The sequence below is a fragment of the Nicotiana attenuata genome, unplaced genomic scaffold (genome assembly GCF_001879085.1).
Source record: "Nicotiana attenuata strain UT unplaced genomic scaffold, NIATTr2, whole genome shotgun sequence".
NCBI lineage: Eukaryota > Viridiplantae > Streptophyta > Magnoliopsida > Solanales > Solanaceae > Nicotiana > Nicotiana attenuata.
In genome coordinates, this window is record NW_017674845.1 from 20,905 (window position 1) to 39,569 (window position 18,665).

General features: G+C 38.6%; 1 protein-coding gene across 1 annotated transcript; it reads right to left on the reverse strand.

The window, feature by feature from the left end:
* Positions 1-3,524: 3,524 nt before the first annotated feature.
* LOC109219345 (BAG domain-containing protein Samui-like) lies at positions 3,525-4,619 on the reverse strand. Its single transcript, XM_019383782.1, has one exon. It carries the CDS (start codon positions 4,617-4,619, stop codon positions 3,525-3,527), a length of 1,095 nt encoding a protein of 364 aa, XP_019239327.1.
* Between the last annotated feature and the right edge of the window lie 14,046 nt (positions 4,620-18,665).

Consider the following 18,665-nt stretch of genomic DNA (forward strand, 5'->3'; position numbering starts at 1 on the left):
AAGCTTACAACATACTACAACACTTAATTTTTTAATAAAATAAATATAGCCAGTCCTATCTGTTTCCAGCTTATTTATCACATAAGGAGGCGGCCTTTCTAGTAGTAGATGTTCCTTCAGAAGATTGAGAGCTTCCTTAGCCAGCTTATGGGCTACTTTGTTTCCTTCTCTGACGTTATGTTGGATTGATGGTTGCTTCAGCTGGAACATTAACCACCTACAAAAGCAAACAATCTTGTCATGAGATTCACATCCACATTGTAAAGCTTTGATTACCTCTGTTACATCTGTTTCTATGATCAGTGGAGTAAATCCCTTGGCCATTGCTACGTTGAGGCCTTCTTTGAGTGCTTCTAATTCTGTTTGTAGGGATGATATGGCTGGGCAGTGATGTTGTAACCCTGCTATCCACCTAATCCCCATAAGTATTCTTTTTTCTCTAGAGGCACCATCAATATTAAGCTTGTAAAAACCTTTGTGGGGTTTGTGTCATGCAATGTTGATTGCATGGGAATGAATAGTAGTTAGTTCTTTTTACGTTAGCAACTTGTACTCAACCGCTAAAGCAGTAAAGTTATTAAGATTGAAATTGTAAGTGGTGTTGTCATGACTGTTTTTATTACGGTTGAGCCAAATGCTCCATAGAATAAAAGGGTATAATTCAACCCATGAGAGGTTGTGGAATAAGCTGGGAGTAGTTATGTCCTTTATATTAGTGAGCCAGTGTGAAGTGTTATGATGGGGAGCGATCTTATAATCTATCATATCCCAGAATTGGAGAAATGCATCACATCTAATAAAAATGTGGTTGATAGATTCATTTTCTTTTTTGCAAACATGGCAAATGGGGTCTATATTAATATCTATATAGTGAAGGTAGGATCGACTAGGAAGTTTATTGTGAAGACATTTCCACCGAAAAAACATAATCTTATTGGGGCATCGAAGATCCCATATCCAGCTAAAGTCAGTGTTATTGATAGAATGTATGGGTCCACCAACTTCTATAGAGAACCAGGTTCTCTATCAGGTTAAACAGTTACACACACACAGAACAGAAGTTAAATGACAGGAGGAATTTTACGTGAAAAATTCCCAGCTCAACGGGATTAAAAACCACGACCTACCCTTGTTGGATTTCAATTTCACTACTGAGCAACTTTCAGATTACAACCTATGCAACTTAGAAATTAAAATCTTAATCCCTCACTAACTTGTAATACACCTATTACAAGCCACATTGCAATAATTCTATTACAAAGACTTTGAAACTTGACTAACTCTAGTCAAGACTTAAACATGAAGGTTTAAGGTTTACAAAGATGTTCCTATAAAGTGCTTCTAATAAGCTGGATAGGAATTACAATTTGAAGAGCTATTACAAATTTACAACTCAACTAAGGATACATAATAACTCGATGTGGGAACTGGTTCGTAGTTGCTTTGTTCTTTATTTTTGAGGCACTTGAAACTTGCTAGCTGAATAGTCATGTAAGTGAGCTTGAGTAAGTTCTCTAAGTGTTCAGGTAATTTGTTTTACCTCCCTTGAATGCATATATACATGTGTGACATCACTAAGAATGATGCAATCAAGGTAGGTAAAAAGTCTTCTATGGAAAGTTGACTGCAACACTGTTCTGCACAGTAGCGTGTGCATGCAGCAACTTTCTAGCTGCAGAGTTGACCTTGTACAGTGTCCTCGAGAACTGGTAGGGACCTGGTCCCTCAGCTATTCCTTCCACTCTGAGGAGTTGAATCATATTCCACGCTGAGTCCCAACCTGGAATCTTGTGAACTTGAGGTCTTGTAAATATGTAACAAGTTCTTTATCTGGTTCTGGATAGTAAGTTTGTTAGATCATCAAAACATAAAGTAAAGTACTTATTACCAAAGTACATGTAACCTATCAATTTCCCCATTTTCGATGATAACAAACTTATAATTGAAAATACTAGAAGGAGCCACAAAGGAACCAGATTGCGAACCAGAAGGACCTAAAGTTCCCCATGAAACTATGTCCTTCTGCAACTATGCATTCCCCCTTTGTCAGTACCTAAACTTTTATGAGTTTATTTTGTATATTCAATTAAATCATCTTTCCCCTTTTGGCATCATAAAAAGGACAGAACAGGTTAGCAGCATAAAGAAGTCTAGCATAGTTAACTCATGCCACTTATGTGCTCACAACATCATAAAAGATAGAAGTAAAGGAGCAACAACGTAGATAGCAAAAGGGAAACCACTTTCATTAACCAGAATTGGACTATTACAGGCAGGAGCAAAGTCATTATTTTTCATCCACAGTCTAGAACAAACAAGACATACCAAAAATAACAAAACATCACTAACAACAACTTAAAAAGATATACACTAGAAAACTGGACACTAAGGGGACATTCTTTAAGGGACACTGGAGGAAGGGGGCTTGGAAGAGGAAGCAAGTTTTTGGAGGACAAGATCCATGCGAGCACTCGCGGACAGTTGCTCATTGAGCAGTCTTTCTTTCAGGTCCTCCACCTGTTTCCTTAGACCACCATTCTTCTTTGATAGGCGTGCAACCTCTGCGCTGTGAGAACCAGTGGAACCAGGTACCTCTTGCAACTGACTAAGCTGATTCTCAAGAATCGCGTTCATGCCTTCAACTTCCGGATCTCCTCTGTGGCACTATTCTGAGCATTTATCAGTTGAGAAATTGTGGAAGTGCTTCCAAATCCTCCGACTTTGTCAATACACTCACACTCCTCCAAAGTAGTTTTTGAAAAACATTGCTTTTTGGTGCCCACTTTGGCCTGACCCAGAGGTTAAAAAACTCAAAGACCTTTGTGAGGAGGAACCCATAAGGTAGTCCTGGATTCCCGTCTTTGAGGTTCTCTACCTTCTGCATATGCTCAATCATTATGGCAGGAAAATTGAGGGAGGAGAAATTGTCCACAGTCTCTATAAGGAATAGGTCAGCTTTGGATGCAACAGATCTTCTTTCAGCACGGGGAAGCAATACTTTGTTAACCATCTCAGATAAACTGGAAGGAGTGCCTTCTTATGCACATGTTCCCCATGATGTACTGCTTTGTACTTGACAATAGCATTTCTGACGTTTGGCGTGCAAGCACCCTGAGCAGATGACACTCCTTCGGTAGGAACACCCAGAATTGACCCCAATAAGGCAGAGTCCATCACTATGTCCACCCCATTTACCAGCACACAAATTTGGTCACCATCTACTGTGAAGAGGCTGGTGTAGAAACTTCGCACCTCGTCCTCATACATTATAGGAGCCTCACTTGTAAACAAATTCGTCCACTGTTGAGAATCACAAAAATCCACTAGTTGTCTCATTGCAGCACTCTCTAGAATGACGGAGGCAAATGTGTGGCCCCACAACACTTTCTTATTCCCCAGCTTCCTTTTCTCAGACCTCAGAGTTTCACTTATTTTTCCTTTCTTGACGGAACCAGCTTCCTTATCATCATCATCCCTCTTTCTTTTCACCGACTTCCCAACAGGCTTTTCTCCACTGACTTGCTCTATCTATGCTCACCAGATTTCTCCACTTCTTCCTCATCAGACTTGTCACCACGCTCTTTCACTGTCTTGTCACCAAAACTTTTTTCCAACTTTTTACTGGAACCAGTAACATCACTCTTGGAAGAACATTCAGCACCCTTATAGGTGTGCTTTTGGGATTGAGAAAGAGAGTGCTTCTTCCTTGAAGACTTGCGGGACAGGGAACTAGGTTCCTCTTTGGTTTCCTCATCCACATCCACTACAGGAACATCCTCTACTTGTACCACTTTTCCATCTTTGACCAACCTTCTCCTTCTTCTACTCTTTTTACTCTTCTTGAGGGTAAACTCTAGAGCCTCCTTTTGCTGCAACCGAGTAGTAGGTCGCTTAGGAGGTGGCTCTAAAGTTACCACTGGCTTAGTCCTATCCCTGATGAAACTAGCATACACCAAATCATTTGCGTTTTCTTCGCTGTCAGGATTTGTCTCAGGCACCACCATATTCAAAGGCTCAGCATCAAAGTGAGGAGAGGGAGCAAGATCAACACTGACCTGGTCAGATGACTCCTGACCTGGAATCTCCATGGAGGGATCAGGTTCATTATTTGGGTCCCAAGTAGCCTCATCTTGTGCCGACTGTTCAAATGGTACAATTTCTCCCTCTTTTTCTGTTCCTTCCCCCTGTGGCTCAAACCCTCCTGCACATTTTTCTATAATGACCCCTTCTGACGTAATGGGCAACGTATTCTCTATTTCCTCCTTTTCTTGTGGTTCCATGGCAATTTCAACAGACGAAGGAGTGATGCCTTCAGATTCATCACTTGTCCAGGAGATCTCTGTCTCTTCATTACTAGTCACCCGTTCTTCACTTAAGTGCTCTGCCATGGATAGAGTAGAAGGTTCCTGAACGAGGTTCCCTTGTTCACCCTGTTGACTCTGTTCGACTGGTGAGACTGGAGGAGGACATACATATTCAGACTTGCTTAGAGGAGGAGTGGACTCAGAGAGGGTAGGAAAGGGAGTGGAGTGTGGAGGAGACTCTTCTTTAGGGTTTGGAGAGAGGTTCACCGCTAAACTTCTCACTTGTGAGGACTCAGTCACAGTGTTATCAAGCATACTAACAGTTGCTTGACTTTTAGAAATGATGAGATTATTCTCGAAGGACTGTGGATTTGATAGGAGAGAAGACAAACAGGGAATTTTGAGTTTGGAGAAAGGGTTGTGATGTTGATTTAATTATGATGAGGGACCCGTTCTGAAACGGCGACACCCTTTTGCTTGGGAGATGTATCATTTAGAGAACTGAATGACGTTTGGGTTGTGACGTATTGGATGAAAAGACATGACTTTAAAGAGACTGTCACGCTGATGATGATGTGGCATTGTTTTTTGTTCATTTTAAATTGTGTATGAAAGAACAAAGAGACCACTAACCTGCGTTAGAGAACTAGGTTCCCTGATAGGTCTGGCAAGTGAGTTTTATCCCCTTATTCATCATGCACTGCAGCATCTGCTTCTATAGTCATCATGCGTGTCTACCTGTAACGGTATAGAGGTGAGTTAGACTTAGCCAGAAAACACTTTAGCTAGCTTTTTCCTGACTATGACTTTCATAACCAATAATGAGGAACCAGGTTCTCAGTTGTGTTTCATCATCCCTAGTGAAATGCGATCTTTCTCATAATGATTTCTTCCCGGGGCTTTTGATGAAGATGTCTACAACTTGATCTTCAGCAATCACAGTATTTGGCCCTCTTGAGTTGGACTCAAGTTCTTCCAATTGGTTGCTTGGTCCATGGCACTTTGTTGCTTAGTCCATAGTACTTGACCATATCAGAATGTTGATTATACATATTCTGCTTCAGCTGTTGAGAGTGCCATTGAATTCTGCTTCCTTGAGCCTTATGAGACAAGATAGGAACTCAGAGACTGTCCCAATTCAGGCGAGCTTTTCCTATCCATTTACTTGGAGCACAGTGGAAAGCCAGGTTCTGTGTTCTTCTAAGATACCTCAAGATACTTACACCATCCTTCAGATGAAAGTACTTTGGATTTGACTGAGACCTTGCACAGAACTAAACTTTGACCATGCTGTCTAGTCTACTTGCACTGAGATACAGGGGTGATTCAGTGATGTCTCTATGCAACAGATTTCTTTCCAACAACTTGTTTTTCAACTTCTGTTGTTGTAGACGCGGGACCTGGTTCCGTGCTGGAATCAATGGGCGTTCTCTACCTTGATCGGTATTTCTGTTCTCTTTTGAGACGAGTATGTCAAGAGGATTCCTCCATCTCTTCTATCATCAGATTTTCAAGGCTGACTTTCCCATTGTTGAGGACATAACAATTATACCCAGATTTTCTCACTTGAGTCAGCAGCTTTGGTCAAGATGTTTGCAAACTCTTCATCAATTAATATTGACCGTGCCCATATTTTCAAGAGTCCTGTTCTTCTTTTCAACAATTCTATCTGAGGTGGTGTACTTTGAGCTAAGTCGTTGAGTATTTCTTCTTTCAACATAGCATTCATCCACTTATGGCATTATCGAAACCTGTTCTATGATTTAGTCTGATGCAAGCCGCGTTTGTTTCTATTGGTACCTGGATCTTCTTGACAGAGACACAGTTTCTTGAAATATCTCATCCTTGGTTCTAAAGTTTTGTCTTCCCCCTTTTTGGGCTTGAATAAAGATCTAAAATGCTTTTCTTTTGCACAGATATTGCACACTTTATAATACTTGTTATCAACTTGATCTGACCACGAACCAGGTTCTTCAGATCCAGTTTGTTTAGAGATAGACAACATGCAATGCTCCAGACTTTTGTCCCATGATTCAGTATTGTTTTCAATAGCTTCCAACCAACTTACGTCTCCACTCTACAGAAGCTCAATCACAGCAACATACGTACTCTTGTGTCTTTTGGCTACAACAACACCTTACCAGTCACATGATTTGAGATTGTGAATATCCTGGACAAGCATTCCACCTTATTTCCTTTAACACAAATTTTCTAACTCCTAGAGCCTACCACCTTTTTAACCATTTTCAAAAAAAGGTACACCCTCTCCTTGCAGGGCTCTTTACACAGCAAAGAAATTGGTTACTTAGTTAGGACTTTCATCAGAGAGGATTGACTGTTATGAGAAAGGTTGCATGTTATTCTATAAGGATGATGCAGCCTTAGAAAATTGGAAATTTTGTAACCAACCTCGTTACAAAAAAGTCATAAATTCAAAAAAGAAGAAGGTTCCAGTTAAGGCGATGCATTACTTACCCCTTATACCTAGGTTAAAGAGGTTGTATGCATCAATGAGCTTTGCTCCTCATATGAGATGGCACCATGAAAATAGAAGGCCACCTGGTATTCTGTGTCATCCGTCAGATGGATAAGCATGGAAGTATTTTGATAGGGTATTTCCGAATTTTGCTAGTGAACCAAGAAACATTAGGTTGGGTTTATGTGCAGACGGATTCACTCCTTTTTCTATCTCTGCTGCACCATATTCATGTTGGCCAGTGTTTGTTACGCCGTATAATCTATCTCATGAGTTGTGTATGACAAGTCCATATTTGTTCTTAACTTGCATTGTTCCAGGTCCGCGCAATCCAAAAAGTTTGATTGATGTATACATGCAACCTTTAATTGATGAGTTAAAGTTATTGTGGCATGAAGGTGTGGAAACATATGATATATCAACTAAACAAAACTTCAGATTGCGTGCTGCTTTGATGTGGACTATAAATGATTTTTCTGCTTATGGAAGGTTGTCCGGGTGGTCGACTGCAGGAAAGTTAGCTTGCCCAACTTTTATGGAAGACACAAAAGCATTCACATTAAAACATGGAGGAAAGAATATATGATTTGACTGCCACTATCGATTCTTGCCTATGGATCACGAGTTTAGGAGAAATACTAGTGCATTTATGAAGAACCAAACTGATTTTGAGGAGCCACCGTCACCATTGTTGCCAGAAGAAATTTGTAACAGAGTTAGGTTTCTACCAAGGGTAACAGAGTCTCCAATGTCTAATAAGATACCTGGTTATGGTGATACGCATAGTTGGAATGAACAGAGCATATTTTAGGAGTTACCTTATTGGAAGCATAATCTTCTTCGGCATAATTTGGAGGTCATGCATATCGAGAAAAACTTTTTTAACAACTTGTTTAATACAACAATGGATGTCAATAACAAGACAAAAGACAACTTGAAGGCTAGGATGGACTTAAAGGAATATTGTAGGCGAAGTGAGTTGTACCTGACATACTTGAACAACAAGATTCAGAAGCCCGCCAGTTACACATTCACTTTGGATGAGAGAAGAGAGATTTGTGATTAGGTTAAGAATTTGAGGATTCCTGATGGATATGCATCAAACTTATCCAGGTGTGTTGACATGAAAGAAGTGAAATTGACGTCTACGAAGAGCCACGATTGTCACATTTTCCTCGAATCTTTGATGCCTATTGCACTCAAAGCCTTGCCTGATAGAATATGGAAATCCATTACTGAGATAAGTTTTTAAGAAGTTGTGTTCTAGCACAATGAAGGTGGATAACTTAGCTTACATGGAGAGTAACATTTGCTTAACTTCAAACAAGCTGGAAAATTTTTTTCCCTTTGGGATTTTTGATGTAACGGAACATCTTCCAATTCATCTTGCATAAGAGGCACGACTTGGAGGGCCTGTACAATGTAGATGGATGTATCCTAACGAGAGGTAATGACTTTAAATTGTTTTTCCTTGACTTGTTTTAATTAAACATTATTTCATCTAAAAATTGTGCTATGTAGGACTATTGGAAAATGTAAGATGACCGTAAAAAACATCCAGGATTGAGGGATCAATATGCGAGGCACATCTGGCTAAAGAAACCTCTTTTTCCTGTTCATATTATTTTGAACATGATGTGCCATGTTTGAGAAATAAGCCAAATCAGCATGATGATGGAAGTGTTAATGATCCTTTGGCACCACCATTTTCCATATTCAATCAACCAGGTAGAGGTCCAAAAACTAGTAAAAACCGAAATTTGACTAAGATGGAGAAAAAGTCCGCTACAGCACATGTATTGTTGAATTGTCCATAGGTCCCACTTTATTATAAGCAAGTCTTAATTTATACTAAAGGCGATTATTACAAGATCAAAGTTATTTTAACTAATAAAAGTTATAATTTTGTCGGGCAGTTACTTTATAGGTGTAAATGGGCATGATGCTATTTATCCAAGATTTTCAGAGTGGTTTAAGGAGTTTGTAAGTTCTATTTTGTGGCTACAAATTAAGTACATGTATCTTTAAAATTCTAACTTTTCTTTAACTTTTTGTAGGTTCATAATCTAATGAATGGAATTAATGATTCATTTTGCGTGATATAGCTTGGGGACCTGACCAGAATGATGTCTAAGTACTTTGTCAATGTGTACAAGTTTCATACAGAAGAATGGTCTAAGAATAAGAAAACCAATAATAGTGGGATGTGAGTAAAGGGTGATGGAGATGTTGATTATTATTGTGTGCTCCAAGAGATTTTAGAACTAGAGTATTTCGGTTGGCCGGAAAAAGAATTGGTACTCTTTCAATGTAAGTGGTATGATCCAACACCTACTAGAGGTACAAAGGTTCACCCTCAGTATAAAATAGTTGAAATTAACCACACTAAGGAGTATGAATTCTATGATCAATTTATCATTGCACAAAATGTGAAACAAGTGTATTATGTTCCTTATCCTTTGTGCAAGAATAAGACACATGGTGGATAGTTACAAAAACAAAGCCCGTATGTAGAGTAGAAGTTGAGAATGCATTAGAAGTCGCGTACCAGAATGACATTTCGAGTGTTCAAGAAAGGGTTGATGATGAATTAGTGGGTGAATTGCAGCATAGTTGTCACACCCCGAACCTGGGCCTGGACGTAACGCGGCACTCGGTGCCTAACTACATGTGACCAAGCGAACCAACTGGCTGGCTGAATCAACATGTGATATCATAACATACTGAAAGCGGAAGATAAACTAACACATGCTGATATACTGAAAGTCTGGATGATATAAATCAAAGTGTGGAAATACTAAAACAAGTCTGAAACATATATGTAGCCAACACTGCTTAACATGAAAAGCCTGAGGCTCTGTCTAACTGTTACTCTAGTCTATGAAGCCTCTAATGAAATACTGAAAACACTGACTTTATGAAAATACTGAAGACTGTAAGGTAATGATAATGCCCCGAAAGAACTGGGGATCACTAAATAGATGGTACGATAATCCTAGCGCTCTGAATCGTCAACCTGTGAATCATTACCTGCATCGTGAGATGCAGGCCCCGGGAAAAAGGGACGTCAGTACATTTGAATTGCACTGGTATGTAAAGCAACTGAAAGAAAGAATTATAAATGCTGAAACTAAAACTAAGCCGATAACTGAGAATTGATAATTGGTACTGAAATGATACTATTGAAACAGAAACTAAAATGATAACTGATAACTAATAACTGAATTGATAACTGATAGCTGAACTGATAACCAGTAACTGAAATGATAACTGATAACTGAACTGAACAAAGAAAGTAAGGATATGAATATTCCCTCTTCTGAATGATGAACAACCTGTTTATCTGAATAAGCTACGGCCTCGGGCCCAATATATATGTGCACAAGCTACGGCCTCAGGCCCAATTATACGTATACATAACTACGGCCTCAGGCCTAAAAATGCATAAAGCATAAACTACGGCCTCAGGCCCAAACATGCATAAAGCATAAACTATGGCCTCAGGCCCAAGTATGCATAAAGCATATAAACTACGGCCTCAGGCCCAAATATAGGTGTTCAACATTCAGGAACTGAGAATCAAACTGCAATACATGATAATGAAATACTGAATCACACTGAGTTACATGGTACTGGAATACTGGATCACACTAAGTTACATAATACTGGAATACTGAATAGGACTAGACTGAGACATGTATTCTTGAACTGATTATGAACACTGAAACTTCAACTGTTAATGGCATACTGAGTAATCTATATTAGGACTCGGGGGCATCAAACCCAAGTCTATATTGAATACGCACTGAGCTCACAACGTTCAGAATGAAAGTAGTGAATGAGTTATGAAGCTAGAGAATAGAAATTCTACAACTATTCAAGGAACTAGGCTTAAATATATTTCTGAGGCAATTGGTAACGTCGTAAAAGAAACGTAGTGTAGGGAGAATCATTAAAATTCCCAAACATAGAGAGTTAGCCTTACATACCTTAACTTTATGCTCTTGAGCGTAATACAACATTCGCCAACCCTTTCAACTTTAATCTATATCAATACAAGTCAAAGGGATTCCACATTAGCAATAATTCTCATGTTTTAGTCACTTAAACATTTTCTCAAACACTTGGTGACATAAAGCTTCATAGTCCTTATTAATGGTGTCTCTACACCCAATAGCCCATTCTGGTGCTCCTAGATAAATTCTAAAGTCTCAAATTAATATAATCAACATCATTCTTTATCACTCATAAGGTAAACAACACCCTTAACCAATAGTCAACAATAAACACCCCAAACCTATAACCGTTCATGCTTTTCTATCAAACCCATCAACTCATATCTCATGAACTAGAGTCTATAATTATTAATCCAACAGTACAATCAATTAGAACTCTTTGAAGTTCAATCTTCTTGAATTCGAGTTCTAGGGTTTCTTCTCTCAACAATAATGTCCCAATCGAATATCTAATGATATGGAGGGTTTACCCATGTTAATAAGATGTTATGAAATTGAAATTAACTTAGAATCACCTTTAGAACTTACCTTGGGTGGTGGAGGGACCTTTAAGGAGTTAGGTTTTTGAGAGCTCCCCTTTCTAGAGCAAGTTTTTATGTTTTGGGGGTGTGGGGATGAAGTAGGGCTTTAAAATGACCCCCCATGAGTGCCCCCACGCACCTGGTAGGCCTGACCGCGCTACTGACCGCGCAAAATGGCAGTAACACTGCCTCAAAAGAAGCGCGGCCGCGCTCGGGGCGCGCTCAGGGCGCGCATATCGCATACTGTTCTGTAAAATGCGCATAACCTTTTGCACAATTATCCGTTTGGGCTCCACAATATATCTCTGGAAAGCTATTTCAAAGGCCTACAATTTTCATGCTTTGAGTTTTCCCAAATTCCTTGCACATTTTCACTAAATCTTGCTTGAAGTGGCACCTTCTGCAAACTTAGTCGATTTTGTCGAATCTTATGCACCTCACTTTCCATCTTGATTCCAAAACAACTATTTTCACCAATAATCATCCCTATAGGACTTCATATGTCTAAAATATCAAATTAATACACATTTAAGATACCCCACCTAGTCCGAATGTACGGGGTGTTACAATAGTAAAGACATCTATGAACAATATGATCCTTCGGTCCTTACTCGTAGAGCAAATCAGCACCATTTTGGGGAAGGAACATCCCGTACAAACATGGAGGAAGATCCTTCCAATGAACATGAAACAAGCGAGGAAGAATCATTTGATGAAAATGAAACACGCGATGAGGAAGAATTTCTTGATGAAAATGAAACAAGCGATGAGGAAGAATTAAATAATGAATATCAATCAAGCGAAGAGGATTGACATGTTGGTTTTTATGTGGTTTCGTTATTCTTTTAATTTAATAAGCTGAAGAATTTCTTTACATTTTTTATGTTTTAACATATTTCATCTAATGTTTTTAATATATTTATGTTACACAGATGGCGTCGGGTAAAAAAAAGAAGATAAGACACGATTCCTAGCTTCCTTAGTACACTTCAGGTCCCACTACCTCGCCTGTGCCATTTATGAGTCCTCCTCCTCCTCATCCTCCTCCTCACCTCCTTCGCCTCCTCCTCCTCCTCCGCCTCCTCAGCAGACTTCACTACCACCTGGCTTTTTCACTTTGCCCCCTTGTGATCCAGTTCGATATAAGCCCATCTCTAATTCCCAGAGCATGCACACTATACCATCTTCTTCGCCAGCTTATCGTACTAGTCAGCATGGTGGCTCCTCATCTATGCCTCCGTTATCATTCACTCCATACCCAAGCTACCATGTTAGTCAGAATGGTAGTTCCACATCTATGGCTCCATCTTCATCTCCATCATCATCCACTCCTAGATTCCTGATGGGACTACTGGGTAAGCAATTACTTTATTATTCGTTTGAATAGTTGAATATATTTTTAATATATGTTATTTTTAATGCAGATTTGTTCCCTCTAATGAATCTACAAAGGTGGTTGTGGATTGTGTTAAAGGATTTTGTCGAGATGCTTGGAGTAAATGGTCAGATATACCGTATTTACAGAGATCAGATGTGAAATCAATTTATGGTACAAAATCAATAAATTTTGTATTATTTATTAAACTACCCTTATTAAATCTAATGTTTTAAATTATTTGCAGATAAGGTGTGCATGGATTCCCAAATATGATTAGCAAATAAGTCATAATTTCGAGAACAAAGCTGTTGATCGGCTTAAAAATCTCCTTTATAAAACTTGACACGACGGCAAGATGCCCGGTTGGATACTAAAAGATATATACTTAATGTGATATGGGCTTCTGAAGAATTTAAGAAGAGGAACAATGCTGCAAAGGCTGCCCGAGCCTCCAATACGGGTGGCTCATTGCACACTGGGGGTTCAGTTAGTATGGAGATCCATCGAAGGAGAATGGTAGCTTTCTTATTAAGTTTGCTTTGATTTTAACTATATGTAATTGAACTTTATCTAACTTAATGTTTTTTGCAGGAAAAGGAAAAAGGGAGACTTGTGACTTATGATGAGGTCTTTGGGGACAAACATATGAAAAAGAAAAAGGACGGTACAAGAGAATGAGTCGAGTTGCGTGCTGTGAGGACATATGTAAGATCCTAACGACAAGATTCTCTAGTTTCTTAGAACTGACTTTATGGATTGTCGAACCAAAATAGTAAATAGTTGCTCCTGCTGGATGTTTTTCATACTTTTGTTGTGTGTTCTGTTATATATGGTTGTGGGAAATCTTCAAGTTACCTTGTTAAAAAAATTGAATTGTTCTTTCTGGTTGCATTTACATGTTTGGCTAAATATGTGGTGAAGATAAAGAACCAATCTTTTTGCTGCAGTTTGTGGGTAATCTTCTTAATTTGCTTTGCCTTTTTCACTGAATTGTATCTTCTTGTTCTTGCATTTACACGTATGGCTTGTATATGGTGAAGATAAAGATTTTATCTTTTTTGCTTTACTGGCCTCTGTATTTCTATTATTTTTGTGCCGATTTATACAATTTAGCTCAACTATACAAACTACTATTACTAATTCTCCGCTCAATCTCAAACTAGGAAAATGTTGAAAACTCTGCCATGTTTGATCTCACTCAGATCTTACTAAAGGAACTGTTTGTATATTATAAGTTTTGTACCTTTCCACTTGAAATGATACATTATATGTGACAACCAGTGTATTGTTGTATGTCTATGTGAAAAACTTAAGTTAATAGTGGTCATGGTTGTAGAATCTTGAGAGAAATTCTCATAAGGGGTATTTGCTGTATTTACAATTGAAGTAGAAGAGGTCTATGGAAATCAAGGCTAGAACTCCAAATGTTTGGCTGCTTTTCTAGTACACTATTTGCCATTTTCTTTGAGTAGTTTGGACCACCACTTTGCTTCAATTGGACAAATATGCCTGTTGATTGACTCTTTCACAGGAAAAACTAAACTTCTAAGAGGTTTATATTTGTTCCCATGTAGTGAATGTGGTGAAGGAAGCATGAAATTGCAAATTTTTATGCGACTTGGCTGATTGTCCAGTACACTCAGAAGGCATATTGTATATCTCTTCCTAGTCTGCTTTTCTTTATGTTAGTATTGTTACTAGACTGTATTTGTAAAATAATTCTGGAAATATAAATGAGTATAAACAGAAATGAACATAAACAGAAATGACATAAAACCAATTCGAGCCCACTGAATTCACAGTGTTTCCTTAAGGAATTTAATTCCCTCCTAGTACCCAAGGTTATGGATTATTTCCTCCCAGGATAGAACGAATTACACACTGGTGTAGTGGTACTTCAAACCCCAGTGTTTCAGCGAACACAAAGTTCGGTAGCAAATCACACTTACTTTTTGCTTTGTTTGATGCTAAAAGTATGCAGAAAAAGGAGAAGAAACTCAGAAAATCGTAGTGAAATTCTGAGCAGAATAGTGTTGTATTTATAGCCAAAGTTAGGCTGAAATCTGAAGAGGTGCAACTCTTCAGAATGGCTGTTTATGCAAAACGCCCACAGCATAAATGCCATTACATAAATGGCCATTTACTCAATAATAAAGAGGGAAAATAAAGAGGGAAAATTGAAGAGGGTGGTTACTTTTCTGTTACCAAAACAGAAAAACGGATTGGATTTAATATTAATATTTAATATTAATATTTTGTTATTAAAACAAATATTTAATAACATTTCTGTTAATATTTTACTATTAACAAATAAATTTGGTCCAAAAAGTTAATCAATCAATCGATCATTTGACCAAATCCAAATCCGAATCCGAATCCGAAGCCGAAGCCGAAGCCGAAGCCGTAGCCGTAGCCGAAGCCGAAGCCAAAGTCGAGCCGAGCGAGCGACGACGACGACGACGACGGCGCGAGGCTTGCCTTCTTCTCAACTCTTTAAGAGCTAGAAGAAGAGCAATTGCTTATATACCCACAAAAAACCTCTTCCTCTTCCAATATGGGACAATGCCCATTTGCCAAGGGGGGGGAACTTAAAATTTCACTCAAAAATTTTATTTCCCTCCATTTCCCATTCACCCTCTTTTAAGTATTTAATATATTAATTAAACACATCCAAAACCCAACAAGTATAACATTGGTGCTTCATACTATTAGTATAACATAATTTAATGCTTAACATTTTAGTTCCAGGAAGCCTATCAAAAACGTTTCAAGGAATGGCGTCAAAGTCAATCCGATACCGAGGATGGTAGCTCAACCTAGGTGACACTCAATGATGTAGCTTCAATATGGACGCAGGTGGTTGGTGGCGCAAAGAAAGGTAGAACTTGCGGTCTTGGATCACAACATTCCGTAGGTCGTTCTACCATATTGTCGTCTGGTGATGCTAGTTATTCGCAGAATCATGAAGAGGTGGAAGCATTACGAAAAGAAGTTGAAGAGTTGAAGGAGGAACGAAAAGAAGATCGCAAATTTTAACAAATTGTTGGGTCTAGTGGAGAAGTTTATGAGCAAACGTTCATTTGATCCTTTGAATGGAGAGGATGACAGTGATGATGAGTTTTAGTTTGTTGTGGTTGTGATGTTTGGGACATTATTTTTTGTAGTGGTTGGATATTTAGACTTAGTAATGTTTAAACTTGACATTGAATGTAACTAGATTGAATGGTGCTTCAATGTTTAACTTGTGTTTGGATGTTTTAGTTACAAATATTTTTATATAATTGTTTGCATTTTATGGATTTGATTTGTTGAAATAGCGGATTAATTGGTTGGTTGGCATGCTGGATTAATTGTTTAGTCCATGTATATTTAAATTGGCAAGTGGTAGTGCTTTGAAACAGCAGGAATTTGTCAAAAAGTTCCCAATTTTTCGACCACGGTAGTCGCAAAGTGCTTCAAAATTTATTAGTTTTGCGATCACATTAGTGGGAAAACTTAAATAAAATAAAAATACTTTATATTATTTGCGACCACTACGGTGGGAAGGATTGAATAAAATTATAATTTTATATACCGTTTGCGACTAAAGTAGTGGGAAAGTTAATATAAAATTTAAATTAAACTAAATTATTTGTGACCGCGTCAGTCGGACAGTTGGCGTCATTTATTAGTCGTTTTTCTTTTTGATTTTGTGACCGCTGTAGTCGCAAATTACGGACTGATTCAGTCGCTAACCTTTTCAGACCACTTATTTTGTGACTACGATATTTCGGTCAGAATGTAGTCGAAAATTAGCATTTTCTGACCGTATTCTGACAATTTTGGCATTCGGAAAATAGCCATTTTCCAGTAGTGTTGGTTATTTGGTGAAGGAGGCCTATCAAAACAAGGAAATGTAATTTCCTCTATTAACTCTTGAGCTTGAGGAAAGCTATATGTTTGAACAAAACCTATTGTTTCTAGATAGGGCTTTATACTCTTTCTACTTATGCGAGAGGTAACTGCTAAAATGGACGAAAATTCCTCTAACGGTTCACCTAAAAGTTTATATTTTATTAGCATCAAATATGAGAGAGAGAGAGAGAGCACCTATCTAAAAGAATATTGAAGAACAGATACATAGCATGGTGCAAATAGAATAACTGGAGTAGAGAAGATAGACAAGTTGATAGAAGATGGACAAGCATAAAAGCAAAACATTTTGTTATGTAGTAAAAATGCATAAGTCCGTCTTTCCATCTAGACTCTTTAAACTTGGTGATTTGTGTCAGATCTCACGTAATCTAGAGTTCCATTGGCATTTGTGTTAGTTTCTTCCAATTTCTTGGCTTGGACTTTATTACTGCCAAACTTTAGATAGTACATTTGACATGCTCCGTTATGCCATGTTCTCTCAAATACCAAGCTTTTTCTTTTCAAATTGAATATATTGAGTGTATACGGTCAAAATCTTGGAAGGCCGATTTTAAGGCTTCTATGGCATTTCAAGCCCGGCCTCGATGGGATCGAAGCACAGCCCAAGGCTCGTCCTCGAAGCACTCGCCTCGGCAGGGCCTATCGAAGACTTATCATGGCGTGCCTCGAGGCAGCATGAAAATCGACGACCGTCATGGAAATGCGGGAAACTCCCGAGGGCACGCAATGAGGACTGACAGAGTCTACGAGAGATAGTATAAACCCGTACTAAACTATTATACAGCTGTACTAATAGCATTTCCACTTCATTATTTGACGTGCACCATTTTGGGATTCCCCCCTCCTATATAAAGGGAACCTTGTCATTTTGTAAACAGGATACAAAATATTGAATACAATACAACATTCTCTGCTCTTCTTTAAACACGCTTAAACAATTGTTCTATACATTTATTACTTATTCTTTCATTGTTCATTTATTGCTCATTATCAACCGCAAAAGGCCTCTTGAGGCCTTCATTGTCATTGTTTCTTCATCAATAGCTCACTACCAACTGCCCTAAATAGGCCTCGAAGCTTCTGTTCTAGCCAGCTCGAGGCTCGTTTTGTGATAGCTTTGGTTTGCATTTCTTATTTTCTTTACTTACACGTAGCATCTATTTCCTAACAACTAGTATTAAAATAAATCATATAATTTTAGAACCACAAAATCAAATATAATTATCAATACCATTTTCAAGGTAAACAGTTTGGCGCCCACCGTGGGGCTAAACATAGTTTTCTGAAAACGCAAGTTATTCTTCACACTTTTTCTTGTCCAAGAACCTTTGGTTTCACGTCAAAATGTGTCACGACCCTAAACCCAACCCGGTCGTGATAGCGCCTCTCGTTGAGTAATAAAAATAAATGAAGACTGAGTAATATAAAGCACGTAATGCACAACATTAAGCTACGAGAGGCATAACAGATTAGTTATTATAATAAAGCGGTGAAATCTCATAACATCTTTTAAACAATTAAACAGCATACAGGAAAGACAACAAAAAAAAAACACATAATAACTGCCCTCAGGCACAGTAGCAATAGAATCAGCCCCTCGGGCAATGTCACAGAACCATACCACCCCCTCGGGCTATATCTCAAATCACAATGGGTACCCGCGCTCACTGGGGGTGTACAGACTCCGGGAGGGGCCCCTTACGGCTCAAGCGCATAATCAAGCCATCTCGTGGCATCATAAACAGGCTCTCGGCCTCATATAAATCTCATGATACCTCATGACATACAATCTCAGGCCCTTAGTCTCATTATCATAATCAGCATATCACTGCTGCGGCGTGCAGCCCGACCCAAATGTATTCTCACAACACAGGCCCTCGGCCTTACTCAGTCAGAATCTCATAAGCCCCTCGGGCCACAGTAAAATATGAAGCTCAGCTCAAATACCTTTAAAAATATCATTGAATGTGTTTAAAACAGAATAATACAGCCGAGTCTTTAAAATAGCAAAATATAGTGTGACTGAGCACCATTATGAAATCAATCAGTGAGGAA

What these genes read in the sequence shown, in the direction of transcription:
- LOC109219345 (XM_019383782.1), bottom strand. Translation starts at nt 4,619, where the DNA reads ATGCTTGATAACACTGTGACTGAGTCCTCACAAGTGAGAAGTTTAGCG.